This window comes from Monopterus albus, unplaced genomic scaffold (genome assembly GCF_001952655.1).
Source record: "Monopterus albus unplaced genomic scaffold, M_albus_1.0 scaffold184.1, whole genome shotgun sequence".
NCBI lineage: Eukaryota > Metazoa > Chordata > Actinopteri > Synbranchiformes > Synbranchidae > Monopterus > Monopterus albus.
In genome coordinates this window covers 73,009-92,221 of record NW_018128064.1, presented here as the reverse complement: position 1 = coordinate 92,221, position 19,213 = coordinate 73,009, and the positions used below count along the sequence as shown (strand labels likewise).

Sequence of the window (19,213 nt, the reverse complement as noted above, 5' to 3'; positions counted from 1 at the left end):
GTTCAAATTAAACTGTATAAAATGTTCTTACACCAGGTGTTTAGTCACGTAATTAATTTTTAAAGGATATGACTGTCAAAAAAATTACATGAAAAGAAAAAAAAAATCTGGTTCCACTAAAAAGTACTTCTTGTGCAGCCAAAGCCTGGTATACCTTACTCCATGGGTCTCCATCCAGCTGGTTACATGTGCATGTGCAAATTTGCACAGAAAACAAAGTGGAAAAACTGGAAATTCCAAAATGTTTTGAAATACCTGAGGTCAAAAAGTTGGAGTACTAATACAATAAAATGATTCAATGTAATGCAAACAAATTTAACAAATTAATAGTGACAGAAAGCCACAGACAGAAAGTACTGAAAGACACACTAACACATTGTTATTTTGGGTCTTTTTATGGGCTTTGTTGGAGTAAGAGGATCACAAACAAATCAACTCATACACAAACACTTGCATGATGCACTTGATCAGCACACCATAGTGCATGGCTGTTTACCAAAGATAATTACTGTTCAGTGTTCAGAAAGCATTGACTCAGCAGCTCCTTTTTCCAGCATAGCCAGAATCAGCAACACTTGGTAAAGCTGCTCACTGTTTTCTAAGCACCACTAGCCAGTCGGGTAATAAAAGGCACTGACAAAGAAATTTAGTGTTACTGGACCTATGCAGCTGCCTGCTACTGGTGGTTAAGCTCCAACAGCTGCCCATTTGGGACTTGTGCAGCAGAAAAAACCTTATCTAATAAGAACTGCATGGCAAAGTACGCAGAAACTGTAGAGCTAACTATGTCCCAGGCAAAGAACCTGATGAGGTTTTTATTTCCATGTGCAGCTGCCCATTCAGAATGACTTAGTGAGGCAAAAAGACTGTCGACTCCTGGCTCCCTCCACTCACAAAAACTATTTGTTTCATCACGTCTTTGTGTGTGAAGACGTTTGGATGCTTGTTTGTAAGTGTGTGTCTGGACTCTGAGATAAGGCTTGACAACAAGTGGCAGCAATTGTCACTAGTTCTCCACTGTTAATGAGGTTAATGTTCAAACAACATAACTCTCTCTACAACATGCCTAATCTTAATCCTTATTATAACCTTCAACTAACCCTGACTCATTTACTTAACACTACAAAGCCTTTAAAATGCTCTTTGAATTTCCCTCATCTAACGTTTTGAAGGGGTGTGAATACACACACACACACACACACACACACACACACACACACAGTCTTACTCCTCACCTATGAATAGCTGGCTGTTGAGCTGCAAATGAATGTGTCCTTCAGCAGGTGCCTCCTGCGTGGAGGCAGGGAAGTCATCGATACGAAGCGATGCTTCCTTCACATTGCGCTCAGCACGCACGCTGTGCCACCGGTCATCATTCAACGGGACACTCGTCTCCACTCGTACCTCCAACGGGCCGTTCCCCACATCGAAAGAGAAGATGACCTCTGAAGAGGCTGCAGTGAATGGTAAGAAGCAGAGGATTGTGGGATATTAGCCAAGTAACGTCAGGAAACACAAACGAGGTGGCTGCACACAGACTATACATTTGCACGGTTAGTTGACTGTCACATCAACAGAGTGAGAAATTCCAGCAGGCAGGTTAACAAACCTTCCCTGACACTTTGAGATAACTGTGTCCTGTGATGATGAGACATTGTAACTCCCTAATGTCACTTCCAAAGATGATGCAGCTCGAACACTGCAGTGAAGCAGACTTTAAACAATCCATCTTGGCACTGGGTGTAATGATGCTGACAATCTTAATCTTAAAGCTGTGGTATGTTTTATTTATTTCAAGATTTATTTATGAAAAAAAAACATATTTGTTCACTGAAGATAAGCAAAAAAAAGCGTATGTCAGCTTCAGCTCCAACAGTTCCCTAATTTTTCTGCTTTAAGTGAAATGTGTCTGTTCAACCTGACCAGTGAGGAGCATTCTCAGTCAGCAGAAAAATGAAGACTGTCCTACACAGTTAATTATGTGGCTGAGAGTAGGAGGAAAATGATCTTTCAAGAAACATCTGTTTGTTCGAACCATATTTTTTAGTTGTTTTAATAATGCGGCAAACTTAAAAAAATATGCAGGGATTTTTAAAATCATACCGTTAACAGGAAGAGCAGTTTTTCCAAATTTGTGCTGGATCATACTGTCATACTTTCAATAAATCGTGATCTTCCATCTACATATGTTGGCAGTAGTGTGAAGTGACTGCCTCCCACCCGTCCATTGGTTGGTAGGATGGTCAGACATAAATCTGAAATGATTCATAGACCAACACAGGGCAGGCAAGAAAAACTGCAGCTGTAGACTCACATCTGTGTGTATGTGTGTTAGCACCATTCTGTTGTTTGGTATTAACTGTGTCTACAGCTATTAACTTCTTTAATTCAGGTCTGCACTGCTGGCACACAGGCAACTCTGACTTTAGTTGCTGTTTACTTAATTTGCTGCAACATTTGAAATCACATCTGATGATAATTTTTCCATCTAGTGTCAATTTTGTTGTTCACTGTGAATGAGAAGCAATGTGTAGTCTGGCTATAATTTGTTTAATCATCTAATTTGGATCCAGTTGGATGGAAATATATATCATTTGCTGCTCAATTATTTTCTCTGCTGATTGCATTATCTGTTAAGCACTCTGGTCCAGAGAGCTCTCAACAAATATTAAACAAATTGCCATGAAATGAGAGATGAATCCCACTGCCCTTGGCGATACTCTGACTAACATGCCACGACACCTGATACAGACATCCACAGTATGTCCCACTCAGGATGTATTGTACTTTGAAAACTTTGGCTTTTATGTAGCATAATCATCAGGTCAAAAATATTTTTGCACAATACTTGCCTGCAAAGTTAATTTTCCATCCTCTTGCTGATAATTAGCAAGTGCTTAAACCGATATTGAACATGGTAAACATTACACCTTATGAACATCAGCATGTGAGCACTAACATCAGCATTTAGCTGAAACCACGACTGTGTCTCAACAAGGCTGCTTCAGGGAAATTACATTAAAATACTTGTAAAGTGTTTTATCAGTTACACTGTGGTGCCAAAACACAGCCATAAAAAAATACAATAACAACTGTAGTCTCTGGGTGGTGATTACTGCAAGATCAGATATTCTGAACAGAAAACTGCCCAGAGGATTGTGAGAACTGAGCTCCCTAACCTGGACACAGTGGATGCTGGCCAGCAACATCAGCAAGGACCCAACTCATCCTGGTCATAGACTATTTGTCTCCTTGCCCTCAGGAAAACATTTTGAAGCCATCACAGTATGTACAAACAGAATGAAGAACATTTTCTTTCCCGGGGCTGTGGTTTCCATTGCTCCTAGAGATCAACTTACAATATATAAACTATGTATGATTTTAACATGGAGTTGTAGTGCTGTATTGTTTCTGCACTGCCACTGCTTGTTTGTTTATTGAGAATTCACTTATTTAAATTTTTATTTTATTATCCTGTCTTCTTATCCCTGTTTTTATTGATGCTAATCTCTGAGAGACAAACAACATTTAGAAGAAGCAGCAGCTTTATTTATTGTCATTGTAACATGTACAATAAAATTATGTTGGGAGCCGAGGGCCCCGGGCCACTGCGTGAATATGTGCCGCCATCACGGGCAACAGGGAGGGGTTCAGTGTCTGGCCCAAGGACACTTTGACATGTGGACTGTAGGCACCAAGATTCCAACCTTCAACCTTCCAGTTGAGAGACGTCTGCTCTACCCACTGCACCACTGTTGCTTCCCAAATTACAATGCCAAATAAAGTCTAAGTCTCAATTTTGTGACTTCACACATACACAAATTAAAAAATTGTTGTGAAAAACATGGGAATATACTGTGTGCCATTTGATAGATACAGATCCAGTCCTTTCTTATTAAGATATGTGCTGTTCCAGCGGGACTGAAATCCCAAACCTAATCTAGGTTAGTATGCTGTTGTCATTAATCATCACGGCATTTACACAGCTCTGTTAGGTTAAGAACTTGGCTTATAATAAAGAGAGGTGAGCTGAAGGCCACAGAGAATCTGTTCATCCATCATAACACTGCCAGCAAGCCTACGCTCCACATTTAGGAACAAAGTTAGCAGAGCGGTGACATCTGTGTGTGAACAGTAAATCATGGAGGACGATGACAGTGGGACTACGCAGCCCTTTGATAGACCCAGAGGCATAACTTAATTTAAAAGCTGCTCTCTGTCCCGGCTCCAGTCATGTTAACAGCAGTAATAATGATACAGAGCCATCTCAACACCAGCTGTCATAATAACAGCAGTAACAGTGCTGCAGCGAGATAAGTGGAACTCCCCACTGTAACAATGTCGGGGTTTCCCCAAGGAGGAGGGGTGCCATTTGTCCTACTGTATGAACATGTGTGTGTGGGTGTGTTAGGGAGAGAAAACCAGAAGCAGATAGAGAGAAAAAGTGAGGAAGATACAGTAGGTATTAGGATGTGATTTAGTTTCCACGAATCATTTTATGAACAGCATTGTAACATTGTTCCCTTGAACATCATGGTACAGAAGCTACTGTGTAAAGCATCACTTTCTATGCAGCAGAGTTTAAAATGCTATTCATTCCCAAACAAACTGTCCAAAATAAATGACAAAATACATTGTTTTTTAACTGCTCTCTAAAACCCCCCACAGAGTGTAAACATGTTCTGAACTGATGCCTGTCCTGGACACTCAACATCAACTGTCAATGCCTCCCAAAACCAAATATAATACAGCTACAGTATGACATAAATGCAGCTAGTTTTAGGTACAAAAATTACTTGGTTAGTGTCACAGCAAACAGCACAACTGACTTTGGTTGACCCTTCCACTCTGACATTGTTTTGGGGAGCATAAAAAAACATTCCTTCTCTGTTAGATGAATGTGGAAACAAAGTCCTGCAGTCAAATTCTGAATGTACATTATTCTTCCCAGTGAGCGTCAAAAACAATAAGTGAAGGGGGAATTCAGTTCATGGTAACCCCCCAGCCAAACAGAAACTAACCAAAAACACAGTTATATAGCAATGAGTGAAAGTATTTTTATATTCTCACAGCTGAGTGTGATCCGGATGAAGTCCTTGATACCTAGATTCTCCAGAAACACCCCAGAAGAGGCTGTGGTTTTGAATAGGAAGGAGATGTCTGCATTCAGCTCTCCATGGAAGGTAGGGAAGTGAAGGTAGGACGTCTCCTTGTCAAAATATGCAGCGTTCCAAAAGTTCTCTGCAAGACAAAGAATTACTTCAGAAAACTTATTAAATGCTTCATATTGAGCAGAATGCCCTCCCCAGAAAAAAACTAAATATATCACAGTATAAAGCTTATTAAAAGAAATCTCATTATGATGGCTGCATAATGAAACTCGTGTAGTAAATAAATGAACCAACTGTTCAGCTAATTAGCTAAAAAAGGCATAACTCCAGCTACGCTATCTCATTTATGTTGATTTATTTTGCAAGGCATTTATTTATTTATTTTTATTAACGTGTTAAGTTGAAGACTGAAATCAGAGGCAATAAAACAAAGTAAAATATATCACAGATTAGTTTATTATAGTGCATCTCTTTTCATCTGAAATTGTTATTTAAGGACTCATATTCTGGCTATTGGTCTGGTAATAAGCTAGTGCACGGTAATTGGCTGCAGCCCATTTTTCATTAAACAGTTAACCCTTTTAATAAACTAAACCCTCTTTAGTCACAGTTAACAACTTGAACTGAATAGGACTCCTGTATGTACCCAGAGAGAACCCACGCAGGTACAGGGAGAACATGCAGTATCTGCACAGAAAGGTACCATGTTGGACCGGTCTTGAACCCACAGCCTTCTTGCTATGAAGTGACAGCGCTAACCCCTGCACCACTGTGCCACCCCTTGTACATGACATGTATCTCAAAAATGGGACACTTCCAGTCTGTAGCGCTATCAAATTTCAGGCATATGTGTAAAAGTACTGAGGTTCAACAGGCTAATTAGTAAGCAGGAAAGAGACTGTATGTGGGGGATTTCTTTAGATCAACTAACTGTATAGTTAAATTAAAACCATTTTTTAAATAGAAGTCTATCAAAACACACTGGTTATGTACTGTATCGTATCAACTTACCCAAAGAAGTGGTGGTATGTGTCACCAGAGAAACCAGTTAAATGCAAAGAAATAACCAGTGACTTACTGTCTCCATGACACTGGAGGGGTCCCACCCTGTAGGCAGCCTCCGACCCCGGCCGCTGGATGTCACCCAGCACCAGAGACCTGACTGGAAGGGTCTCCTTATGGGTGAGCAGGCCTGAGTCATTCGCCCTGTGGGTCAAGGTGAAAGAGGAGGAGGTGGTCAAGGCAAACCAAGAGAAAGAAAAAATGAGCAGAAGAACAAGGACAACAACAAGATGAATGAGAGAAAAGAAAAAGAGACAGAGGACATGGAAAAATGTGAGAAAGAACAAGGGGGAAAGAATAAGAAGAACAAAATTCAAAAAGGAGGAAGTGAAGAAGAAGAAGAACCAAAAGAGCAAGAGAAAGAAGACACAGAAGAGAAGCAAAAAACAATTGGAGAAAGTAAAAGGAGAAAGAAAAGAAAGCAGAAGAGGAATAAAGTAAGAAAATGAAACAAGAAATGGAAGATGATAGCATAAATAATAAAGGTCAATTAGAAGATGAAGAAAAAGGTGGAAAAGGAAAAGAGGAAGATGGCAAATGGTGATGACAAGAAGGTGAATAATGATGGGAGATAGAAGGGTAAAGAAATACAAGAGCAGGGGATGAAGAAAGAATCACAAAAGGAGAGTAGAAAGGATTAGAAGATGAAGAATGATGTGGAGAAGTGTAGGAGAAGGTTGATTAGAAAAGGAAAAGGGAGAGAAGGAGTTGGATACAAAGATACAGACGAGGAGGGGGAAGTAGGGGCAGGGGTTTACAACATCATCATTTCAATGCTGACTGATCATGCTTGAATAACAGGTGTTAAACTTGTGCCTGCCTGAGCTCAAACTACATTGTGTCCCGAAAAGTGGGACAAACTATTTAGAATACAAACACTCCATCTCTGAGCTGTGTTCATTTGTTCTTGGATGTTTACAAGTAGGTGTTCGCTTGAAGATCAGTGTTTCAGCTCACACACGTCTCAGACGGAGGTTTGCAGAACCACATTATGAGGGAACACAGGCTGCGTGATTCATCCAGCTCTGTGGTAATTCAAATTCCAGCAGCCTGCTTTGTTGCTGCAAAAGCCTGTCAAACAATAAATCTAGGACTGCAGATGCACACAGCACCGACAAATCTGATCAGGTATTGAAGGCAGAAGAAAGTCTATAAAATGGAGTCAGAGTGTCACAGATTTAGACAGGGAAATAATAGAAAGAAAGACCTCTGGACATGCAGACAGGGTTGGCTGCAATATGTGAAAATGGGCCACAGGACTGGGGAAAGTGACCTAAATACAGAGATGCTTAAAGCATAGAAAAAAAGATTTAAATACAGGATAGTGTGAAACATTGTGAGGGATGTTTAAAGCTGCATCAACTAAGATTTAGCACAAATTCAGATAAATCAAGTAAAAAACTGTCTACATAACAGTGCTGAAAAGAACTAAAAGCTTAGCATCAGAATTAAAAGTATGGATCAGGCCACATACCTGTACCTCTGTTTGTTGATATATATGAAGGGGCCCCTAGCTCACCATGGTTTTGGAGGGCTATAAAAACCAGGTGGATGACAACTTCAGTGCAGCTTCTCTTTCTGTCTTTGACAGCAGTGCACATGTAATAATGCACTCTGATGTAAATTGTGATGTATTTCACCTCAGCTACATTCTTTATTTGCTATATCAGTACCATTGGTCGTAGTCGGCATCGCAGTTGCAGTAGTGATTTGAATCCAGACAGCTGTCCTGCAGACCACAGGCACACTGCCGGCTGCCTGGCAGAGCCCCTCCCCAGTGCGTCTGGATCTGACCTGGACCCGGACCCCCCACCCACCAGCTGAACGGTGCACCCTCTGAAACACACACACAGACAAAATGTACACACTACGCATTTTTTTGCTGCAGGGACCAGTCTTACTAAAAAACACAGATGAATTTCACAACAGAGATAAGACCATGAATAATACAAGGCTTTAGCAACTGACACCTGAGTGATGAATGAACTGATGCTTTAATTAATTACTGAATTAACTAACGCAGCAGTTCACTCACTTTTCTGTGGTCCCTCAAATACACAAAAGCTTGTTTTGCCAAGAACTTTGTCTCACACTTAGCTTCACTCTCTCCTCACCTTCAGCACACAAAAACATACTCAATAGTGCTTAGAAATAACAATAAAGTGCAACTATCCCACATCAGTAACTTGGCTACAACCAAAAATATCAGAGCTCCGTCCCCTTGCCTTACCTGGTGTGTTTAGGAGGCGGGACTTCCTGCAGTGGTAGGACAGCTCCTGCTCACAGTGCTCTGATTGGCTGATGATGGCTGCCAACTGCTCTCCGTCAGAAGTGTAGTCAAAGTGGGCTGAATGTTGACTCATCCCAGGAGACAAATGAACTCTGGTCAGCTCTGTGTTATTGTGTTGGACCAACATCCACGCCCCGTCCTCTGGTGAGAGTTCATTATGATCTCAGTCAAATCCAATTCTGATCATTCAGAGTAAAACAGTGTGTATGAAATCAAATACAATGAAACTTTCATGATACAAAGGCTCCATCTTGAACAGACTGAGTTGAATTGTGATATGTAGGTGTGTGTTTGTGTGTTACCTGTCATGTTGCAGTAGATGAGCTGCGGTTTGATTGGTCCACTGCCATCCACATCTATGTAATAATGCCCTGATGTGTTGCCTTTGTGTTTGTATACCTCACATGACTGCTCATATGTTGCTGAGGAGGAAAATATATACCAGAATATAAGCAATAATAACATCCCAAATCGGTGGTTACTACTTGTATCAAAACCAAGAATAGCACTTGATACATGATCTGTACGTCAAAACCTGCTTTTGAGTTGTTGTTAATAACTAACAAGAACCAAAGACTTGAGAGGAAACACATTTCTTAATTCTGCTTTGTACAACACAAAGTTTGGGGCTACTGCACTATCCACATGGCTGATTACACAAACCCTGTCAAGACACAGAGCAATCGAAAGTGTGACTACGCTTCACACTAAGACACAGACACATTCAATTAAAATAATTCAGTGCAATAGAAAAGAAGTACATCTGAAATCTTGTCCTACAGTGTATAAATTAGCTGTGTGCATCATTCATTCATTTAAAAAATGCCTGTAAACACAATCCAGGCAGCCATTTGTCAGCAAAACATAACAGGGAAAGCAATTTAATGATACAGAAATTTCTAGGAGGCAGGTGACAATGTGCTTACTTTGATGGCACTTAATCAAACTCACAATCTTGACCTAACCTTAGCTAAAGTGCTTCTGTTGCATAAACTTAATAACAACCCACCAACCACTCCAATTACCTCCTCATGGCTCATGTCGTACTTAAATGTAGCACTTCCTACATTTTAAAAAACATATTACCAGGGAACATAATCCACTCAGCAATTACCTTTCTGTCAAAACATAACTGGCAATACAAATGGCTTGTATACAACTTCTAGGAGACACTGTAGCATTTGATAGGATAAAAGATTTTATCATCGTAATGCTAGTAATGCCAAGGGCTGACAGCTAATTTAAACACATGCTATCTCATTACTACCTATCGCAAGATCACAGAATATATTTACGTCCACCAAAATCTGACAGAATGAAGATGAATCGCTTGCAACATAGTCAATCATTTCACATCTTTGTCAAATGATATATAAAGAATCAGATCATAGTCAGATTTAGTAAAAACCTAAACAACATTCAAACCTAATGATAAGCACTTGTATCCAAACGTTGACATCCCTGACCCTAATTTCATTTGTGCTATTTTGTGATAAATGTAGAAAAATGCTTTGCAAACAACATCAAAGCAAAGAATGGCAAAGAAATAAATTTAAAAATGCATCAATCAGTTATAAAACAGTTATGTAACACTAAAGCTGGCAAATATGGAACTAAAAAGGGCACAAAAAAAAAAAATAGATAAAGCCGTCTTGTTATGGAATCTTTGCTCTGTAGTGCTGCTCACACACACTAAGGTCACAGGAGTCAATCTATGAGCTGTACAAAGTTTCCCACATTATACTTTGACATATATTAATCAAACACTTTCCCCAAGACAACACATTGATACAGTTTGAGAAGAGGTTTTGATCCAAATACAACAATTCAATTCAGAGGATGTGTGTGTATGGGAATCTAATTTGGCCTAGAGCTCATCACACCACCAGAGCATACAAAAATTCAATCAGCGCTTGGTGGTGTAATCAAAGCCACAGTCTCTTTAACTTCTAATTTGGCTCACCTAAAACACTGAAGGCCGTCTCTAAGTTGGATTCTATTTAAGGAGACAGAACAGCCTGCTGTAGGACCCGCTCTCCTTCCCCTGCGCTGTCTCTTCTTCTGTATTCCTCCCTCCTACTGCTAACCTCACTCCTTTATCTTTTTCTCTGTATGTCACCTTCCAGTTCTTGTTTATATTTTTGTTCAGTCTTCATCCTTTTCTACTTTTTAACTCAGTCACTTCTCGTAACGCAGGGCAGGGATTTGGTTGTTCTGAACCTGGCAACAACCTCAAAATGCAGAAGCTGCACTAGCAAAAGTCTGGCATATTTTCATGAAAAATAAAACTTAAGCAATGAATTAATTCTCAAATGTTCAGTATGCTTATATGTAACTGCATTTAAAACATGAATATATTCAAATTAATGTATGTTCTTCTTACTATGTGTGCAAGTACTGTTGTTCACCAGGGATATGAGACAGGGTTGGAGGACGGCTGCTCTACCACCCCCTAAACCCCCATCCCCTCCCCCCCCCCCCCATTGCTTGTATTTAAGATAACCTGTACTAATGAACTACCTGGAACCTTCACATTTCTAAAAATAAAATACTAAGCAAGTAGAAAGAACACATGGCCACTTCTCAGACCGGTTTTTCTGACACTATGGTTGGTGTTCACCGTTTGAAGCAAGAGGTGGGAGCAAATTGCAGTGCTCATCTTCAGCGGGATACCGTCCCTTGGTTTTTCCCTCAGCTTTCCCTCAGCAGAAAACGTGACACTTCAATGTATTTCTGCATCAGGTGTTACCAACAAGACTATTTCTGTAGCAGCATATTAAATCTGGTGCAAATGCACCACCAAGACTCCACAGGCCTGAAGTTAATGTAGCCATAACTGTTTTTAAGCTTCTTTTGCTATGTGTGTTCAACTTAATTTGCACTTGAAATACCTGGTGCAGTTTAGAGGAAAACGTGTAACTCAGGTATTTGGAGTTGCTTTCACTCCGTATTTTAGTTTATTTTTTATTTTTATTTTTTGGTAGTGGTTAGTTTAGGAGGAAAATATCTCAAAACTGACCAATTTCAGTAGCTGTCTGTCTCTGAAATCAGAGAGTTGTTATGAAAAACAAATGATGTTCCTTTGACACTTTTTGAGAAATAAAAAGGACTGTTTATATTATTTTTTTTACATTGTTTAGGCTCTCAGGTAACAAGGATGTCATTTCACCTCTTTAACATTTTTTTTAAGTTGCTCTTTTGTCTGTAACAAAGAGATACAGTCTGAGTGACGGGTGTTTGATTTCAGCATGAACCTCTGCCTTAGTGTCCAAAGGGACTTGAGTTGATAAGTAGTCTGCCACTTTACAGACTGGCCTGGAGTTGGACACAATCACATAATTACACATATCAGACAGATATGCAGACATATTTAAAATGATTCGGTAAAATGAGAAGACCAGAGATAGTGGACCATCTGCCTGAGTCAAACAGCTAAAGATTAGACCCATTACAACGTTCACATTACGTGGACATCTAATTCACTCAGCATAATGAAGTACCACAAACCTGTTTAGTCTATTTCCAACTGAACCCACAAGGAATCTGGAGCACTTTGGCATCCTTCAGCCTACTGCTTATTTTACAGCCTGCAGCTTTACTGTGTTGGTTTGCACACTCTGTTTCAGGCAAAAAAAAGGCCAATAAAGCCGAGACTCACCTAGAACCAAGCATCTGAGAGATAAAACTAATTACTAACTGATGAAAATAATTGACAATTTAACAACTAAAGAGCCATATACAGTAGTTCCCTTAAAAAGTTGGTGGGACCAATGACAGACCTATAGGAGAATGAACATTGGACTTATATTCACATAGGTGACCAGAAACATAGATTAAACCGAATGCTAATGGCGGCCTATGACTGCCGAATAGGTAACAGGGAACACATTTATTATAACCTTGGCAATGTGATAATGTGTCCATATTGTGTTAACTCTGCTCTTAAATGACCAAAAAGTGAATTAATGCAGTTTAAATATCATTCCAAATAAAGAATTTTTCAGTGTTATAAGACTTTAATTTGACTAAAACTTGTCCTTATAGAGCACTGATGAAAGAAAGGAAGGCCCTTCTGTACCGACCACATTTCACACTTCAGCATGAGCCATGTGATTTCATCATTTCTAAGCTTCAGATGCTCTGTGGCTGGTTACTCACAGCTGTGGCAGGTGGCTCCTCTGTAGCCGCTGTTGGAGCAGTTACAGTGGAAGGTGCTCCATGACTGTGTACATCTACCTCCGTGCTCACAATGACTAGGGGAACACCTGAGAGACAGACAGACACAGACACAGAGAGACAGAAGCTTAATGTCGATCAAAAGTTCTCCAGAAAGTTTCTCAAGGATGTCAATATGAAAAGGAACGACAGGCTGTCAGCAAACCTAACTGAGCAGGTGTGTAGGAAGGATAATAAATCTGTCAAAATAAAATGTCTTAAAATGAATAAAAACTAAAAATTTATAAGTCTGTTTTCATACAAAACAAAGCACAAGTACGTGCTCTGAGAAGTAGCTGGTTTAAAAATGCTTTTGGTAGAACTGCTCACTGACTTCATCCCACCCAATCTGTCTCTCAAAGAATAAAGTCACATTTCATTATTCATTTCCATGCTTCTGGGCCACAGAAGAGACACATCATATCAGGACATGGAATCACATCTCTTTGGTTCATCTCCCATCTGCTGAGTTGCTCCCAAGACACACAAAAAACATGATTTCTAAAACACCCTGTGATCATTATCAGTCGCTTTACATTCAAAAACAATGTCCATATATGATTGGTGTCACCCTTGCTGTATCATTTGTCACTGTGTCCCATATGATGATGCTGTTTCATTTGGTTTTCTGTATGAAGCTTTGAGTTTCCTCGCCTTGCTGATTATGCCAAATAGCCAGTAAAACCCCTTCACTTTGCGTTATTCTTTGCTTCTGCTCTCGAAACCCCCACTCAGCAGGTGGCCACCACTGTAAAGCTATCCGCCCAGCTACAGTGTATGACGGTTCCCTGCACGACGAAAATTTAGTGGTGCGATTAGAAGAGAGTGATGGGGGGGTCATTTGCAGTTGGGAGCCGACAATATTTACGAGTCACCAGAAAAACAGTTAAATTTATTTTCTATTTATCTGAGACAATATGCAACTAAATCAACTGCAGCAGAGTACTAATGAGGTTTTTTTTGTATTTGCAACTGACGGGCAGGATATAAAACACACACGGGCGCTACATTAGCAGTGACACTAAGATCTAGCATCCAATAAGGTTTTTTTTTTTTTTGCTAACTGTAATGCTGAACTAAACTGCACAATGCCAGCAGGCAGTCAATTTTAAGTTATATTTTTAATTGGATTTCCATGCAAGCTCAGAGTAAAAAAATAATTAAACAAATGTAAAGGAGTGACCCAGTTGTATCACTATCACAATTTAGCCCTTATCAAAGTCACTCACATCCTTATGCTTGTCTGTTTTTCCTGCTTCCAGCACATCAACTTCGAGGACTGAATGTTCACTTGCTGCCTGATACACCCCACACGCTAACAGGTGTCACTGTAACAAGATAGTCAGTGTTATTCACTTCACCTGTCAGTGGTCATAATGTTATGGCTGATTGATGAAGAAAACAAAATTCCTAAGAAAATAAGCACATTTTTGAAAATATCAAGGGGATTTTGTTGACTCTTCTCCCATAACGAGACACTGTTGACCATCAGCCTACTACTTGTCCCGGGCTCCAGAATGAATGTCCATATAATGTTTCTTGTTTATTCACTACTGTATCTTCATTGTAATAGCAGACAAGAAGAGCAGGTTGACAAATGTCTGTGCTTGCACCTGTTTTTCTGGATTCTTTAACACCCACTTTTTTTTCTTACTCCCACTAGCATCTGCAAAACCTGGGAAAACTCAGCTTTTCTTGGCAACAGCCATCTGCAGCCACAGTAGGCAGTTCTCTGTCACTGTCTCACCATCCAGCTTGCTGTTGGCAGCCTGCTGCCACATGCAGCCTCAAACGGGAACACAGCTGGAGGAAATGAAAAAGGAATTCAACACGAGCTTGGGTCAAAGGATGAGATGAACTGTAGCCTGCATCACTGAAGCTACAACAGATCTCTCAGGGGCTAAAAATTCCTACTTCATTCTCAAAACATCTCCGGAAGGCTGCTAGCTTGACTAACAACTGGCAATGCAATGTGACAGCACACTGAACCACAGCTCAGAAGAGACTTTGTAACCCTTCTAAAATTTTCTAGTGCAGTGTAGCAAAAGTCTTATAACGTAGCTTAGATCACAGGGCTTGCATCCAGTTTCTATTAGTGCCTCTGGCTAAACCAATACAACACAGCACCTCCCCCGATCTGCACACTATTACTGCACAGGCAGACTGGCTTGTCCTACAAAGACTTTAAATAACTGCAGTCTGCTGAACAGCATGAGAGAGAGAGCAGTATGTAGTTTTATTCTTTCAGTCTGCTCTACACTTGCTCCCCACACAAAGTTTGACAGAGGAGTGTGATGGCCAAGATGCGAGTATGTGTGTCTGTGGCCACACTGAGCACCAGACATCATAAAGTCAGTGGCTGACAGACACACAGATCCACAGAACAAGAAGAGCGGACCTTTTCGTGACCTTGACTCTTTTTATTCGTGGATGTGTTTGTGTGCTTTGACAAAGTGTATTATTAAGTTGTCAGAATGTGACAGAAGCAAAGAGGTCAGAATTACTGCCTTCTGACAGCTTAATCTATCTCGCTTCAAAACATACACTCACACACTGACAAGACTGGTCGGTGAGAGGGGGTGGTAAGTTCACAGACGTCAGTGCCTCGGAAAGCAAGTGTGCCCTAAAGGTATCAGTATGCTTCAAACAAAGTACTTGTTGGATCACTGAACAATGTCTGAAATCTCCTCCCCTTATGTCTTTGCCATGTCAAGTTTTGAGGCTGTGCCCAACTATTTTTCTGCATGTTTCAAAACTGATAATCCAACAACAAATCTTGTTATTCACCCCTTGCAAAACAGCTTCCATCACTTTTTGTACATAATGTTGTGTGTGACACGGTGCAATGCATTTAGAGAGCGACTATCCAAAAGTGCGTGCCATCATTCATCATGCCATGCCCCTCTGAGGGCACACTTTTTGTTCATTCAGAACAGGTATAAACACTTCTCCAGTAGTCATGGTTGAAAAAAGTGATATGTTTCACGCATCCTTTAGCCTGACAAAATACAAGACTCATTAAAGAAACAAATGTTAATTAGTGAGCTTTAATGAGCTGTCACTTTTGGACAGAGCCAGGCTTTTGTAGCTGCTTCCTCCTGTCTTCAGTTTACAGTAAGGATTTCCTAAGTCAGGCTAATCCTAGTTCCGGCTTTATATTTAACCGACAGAGTGAGAGCGTAGGGTCAATCTTCTCATTTAACAATTTGCAAGAAAATTTTCCTAAAAGTCAAACGAATCTTTTAAAGGGCTTCATGAAATGTTATTCATTTTTGTGTCTTGTGTGGTGCATTTTACGTAATATTTACAACAAGTTTACAATTTTTTTTGGACGTTTCTGGAATTTGAAGTTAGGAGACATTGCATGGCTTGTCTGTGGAACAGCTGGAATCTAACATTCATTGCAAGAGCAAAGGATGAGGAGGAGGAGGTCTTGAGGTCTAGATCAAGGTTCTCTGCTGGCATGCTCCCAAACATCAGTCAAGTGGCATTAACCCACAAAAATGAAGCTGGGTCATCATAGAATCAGCGCCAGAACATTTTTTTATTTAATTGGCAATCAGATCAAACAAAATAAATAAGTCCATTAATTGGAAAAAGATCAAATATTGATCCATACATATACTGTAAATGCATCTATGTTTCATGTTTGGGTTCACAAAGATGACTAGTCTGCCAGTGCAGTAGTCTCTGAAATGAAACCTAGGATTGCGCTGTCCATGGTCCTGATCCTGCAGAACATCAGTAACAAGTGCCCTGTCCAAGGTACTAGCTTCTGTCCACACTGAAAGTTCTGGTCTGATCACTAATCTCCATTCATGTTTCATCATTAAATATGTTTGGTAGGTTCCATAAACCAGGTGCTCTTTTTGTCCTGGTTGCTGACTCTCACGTATGCCTCCCTCAGTTAACTCTTGCCTCTCTGTCGGTCTGTAACAGCTCTAACTGTCAACAAGAGCAAAGCCAAAAGTCCATTTGACAGTATTTTCCTCCCCCAGTCTCCTTGTGATTTTCAACCCCAGGCCTTGAAGATGTAAACTTTTCAGAACATGTTAATGTTCATGAACACGTTTAATTTTACAACAACAGCTGTGCACATGGAAAACAAGATTATGTTATTTCTCAGTCTCTTTATTATAATCAGCAAATACAGGAAATATGTACAGTAAAACAGGAAAGTGTGCAGTTGTCAGGGACTATTTTTAGTCATGGCTTTGTTGTTCTACTTGTACAGCATCAGTCCAGGAGAGTATATGTAGGACCACGCCACCCGATGTGGCTCACTGATGTGTTTTTGAAAGTTTCTGAACAACACAGAGTAATGGGTCATATCAGATTTGGGCTACACAGACAATAATTGTTAGTAGCATCAACAGGAAATATGTACAGTAAAACAGGAAAGTGTGCAGTTGTCAGGGACTATTTTTAGTCATGGCTTTGTTGTTCTACTTGTACAGCATCAGTCCAGGAGAGTATATGTAGGACCACGCCACCCGATGTGGCTCACTGATGTGTTTTTGAAAGTTTCTGAACAACACAGAGTAATGGGTCATATCAGATTTGGGCTACACAGACAATAATTGTTGGTAGCATCAATTCACTATTGTGTTTTTTTTTTTTTTTACAGCTACAATATGCTGAGAATATCGCTAGACCTACGCCTTAAAGCATGATTCCCTTGTCAAAGGGCTTGTTGTTCTTAAAGCCACAGAGTGACAAATGCAAAGTCCATTAAATTAGCCTTGTTATCTGTAATGTCTGCTGAGTTGGCAAGTCAACAGAAATCTCTTCAGTACATAAAAAATCTCTGGTCTCTATCTACACCTGGGTTCTCTTCTGCCAGGAACTTATGAACTTATATACTTATTGTATTGACATGGTAAAGGGAGAAACAGTGTCTGGTCAGTATATTTAGAATATGATTTTCATACATGTGCACTGAACCAGCAGGGAAATGCAAAATTAGTCACAAACTCAGTACTTAGTTGTATCACTGTTTTCGTAAGTACCAGAGTTACTCTGGAAACCACTGTGAACCAAAATAACACACAGCACAGAGGAACTTCATAAGGGAAGTTAATGAGTCCAATCACCCCCCGAAGAGAAAAATCAGTGTATTGCTTTCACAACAAATGTGTATGTGTGGCACCACACTGAGATGCTTGCAGGATGTGTGGATTCATGGGAACAAAAGTAAATGAAAATAAATTCCGAAGAAACTTTAGGGGACTAACCTGTCAATGATGCCACACATATCAATCTGCAAGTGGCTGTAGTTTCCCAGCAACCTTTGCTGCACCTTGATCAGGTCAAAAGTTTGGTCATCCAGAGTCAGGAGACGCATGCAGCCTTGAAATACCTGGACAAAATTTGTGCTCTCCTGAGCAGGACAACCTAAAGAGGGAACCACATGACAACATTAAAATCATCAGACGGGCTACAACATTGTCTCTGTTTAAATACTGTTATCATAAAGAACATGAAATTACATTTATTTAAACAAAATTTAATTAATGTCCCCCTCAAACTGTGTCTTCATTGCTGATGTTAACCACATTTTTATGACTGATGGAAACAAAGACCTAATAAAACACATACTGCAGAGCACTCTGCTATATGAGTGGAGTGTGAGAGAAGTTCTGTGGTCATAAAACTTTATTTATACAGTATAGTTTTGAGCTTTAATATAAGGTTTGCACTGAATATGTCAAAACTCACCGTCATCCAGGAAAAGGCTGCTTCAGATTATTATTTACTAGGGATGTAACGATACCAAAAATGTACGGTACAATATTGCCACGTTAAAAATATGTTATGTGTAACAATATTTTAAAAATGAAGAAAAAAAGATGAAAAATGCTCTTTACTAAATAATAATGCAAATAGTTTTCACTTCCATCAGCACATCCAGAGTCATATCAAAGTCAATTCCCTCAAACAATATTAAACAAGTACACATGAAATGCAAATGCAACACTTTCTCCAGATTTTTTTTAAAACATCCTTCTCTTTTTAGGTAGGCTTTTAATGTGTCGAGTTTTGGCAAAAAATCTTTTGAAAATCAGAGCTGCAAACTGCTGGGTATAACATGACTGTTGAACTGATGGAATTTGTTCTAGTCTGCCTTTTTAACATTTTTTTTTACCAAATTTTGTGTCTGGCTATATTTTTTGCATTGTCTTATACAGTACATGTGATTTTAGTATTTAAATATCATTTCTCTGGTGTTTGGTTTTGTCTTAGGGGAAGGGACTATGCTGCCCTTGTTCCCATTTCCTCAGCAAAGTTGAATGTTCAGATGTAGTCCAGGAGCCTACTATTCCTCTATCACCACAGAATTTACCTGTTAAACCTCTTATACGTGTTTTATATTCTCCACTGGCCTGTATAATTAGCTTAAACACTGATTTTGGATGCTCTGTCAATGTCTTTGCATAAGCAGACCTGAGATGCCCATCATATAAAACCACGTCATCCCACCAAGGGCTGTGACTGAGCTCCATGTCTTATCCATCAGTGATTCATGCTTGAGGTT

General features: G+C 39.8%; 1 protein-coding gene across 1 annotated transcript in view; it reads right to left on the bottom strand.

Annotated features, from left to right (window-relative positions):
* The window catches only part of LOC109969879 (contactin-associated protein-like 4), an 86,829-nt gene that overhangs the window by 16,473 nt on the left and 51,143 nt on the right, over nt 1–19,213 (bottom strand). The window contains exons 10-17 of the mRNA XM_020617078.1: nt 17,913–18,072; nt 12,622–12,728; nt 8,766–8,885; nt 8,404–8,604; nt 7,847–8,009; nt 6,190–6,317; nt 5,071–5,241; nt 1,236–1,454 (exon numbers count right to left, since the gene is read on the bottom strand). Of these exons, the coding sequence (XP_020472734.1) occupies nt 1,236–1,454; nt 5,071–5,241; nt 6,190–6,317; nt 7,847–8,009; nt 8,404–8,604; nt 8,766–8,885; nt 12,622–12,728; nt 17,913–18,072 (1,269 nt within the window). The remainder of the gene's footprint in view (nt 1–1,235; nt 1,455–5,070; nt 5,242–6,189; nt 6,318–7,846; nt 8,010–8,403; nt 8,605–8,765; nt 8,886–12,621; nt 12,729–17,912; nt 18,073–19,213) is intronic.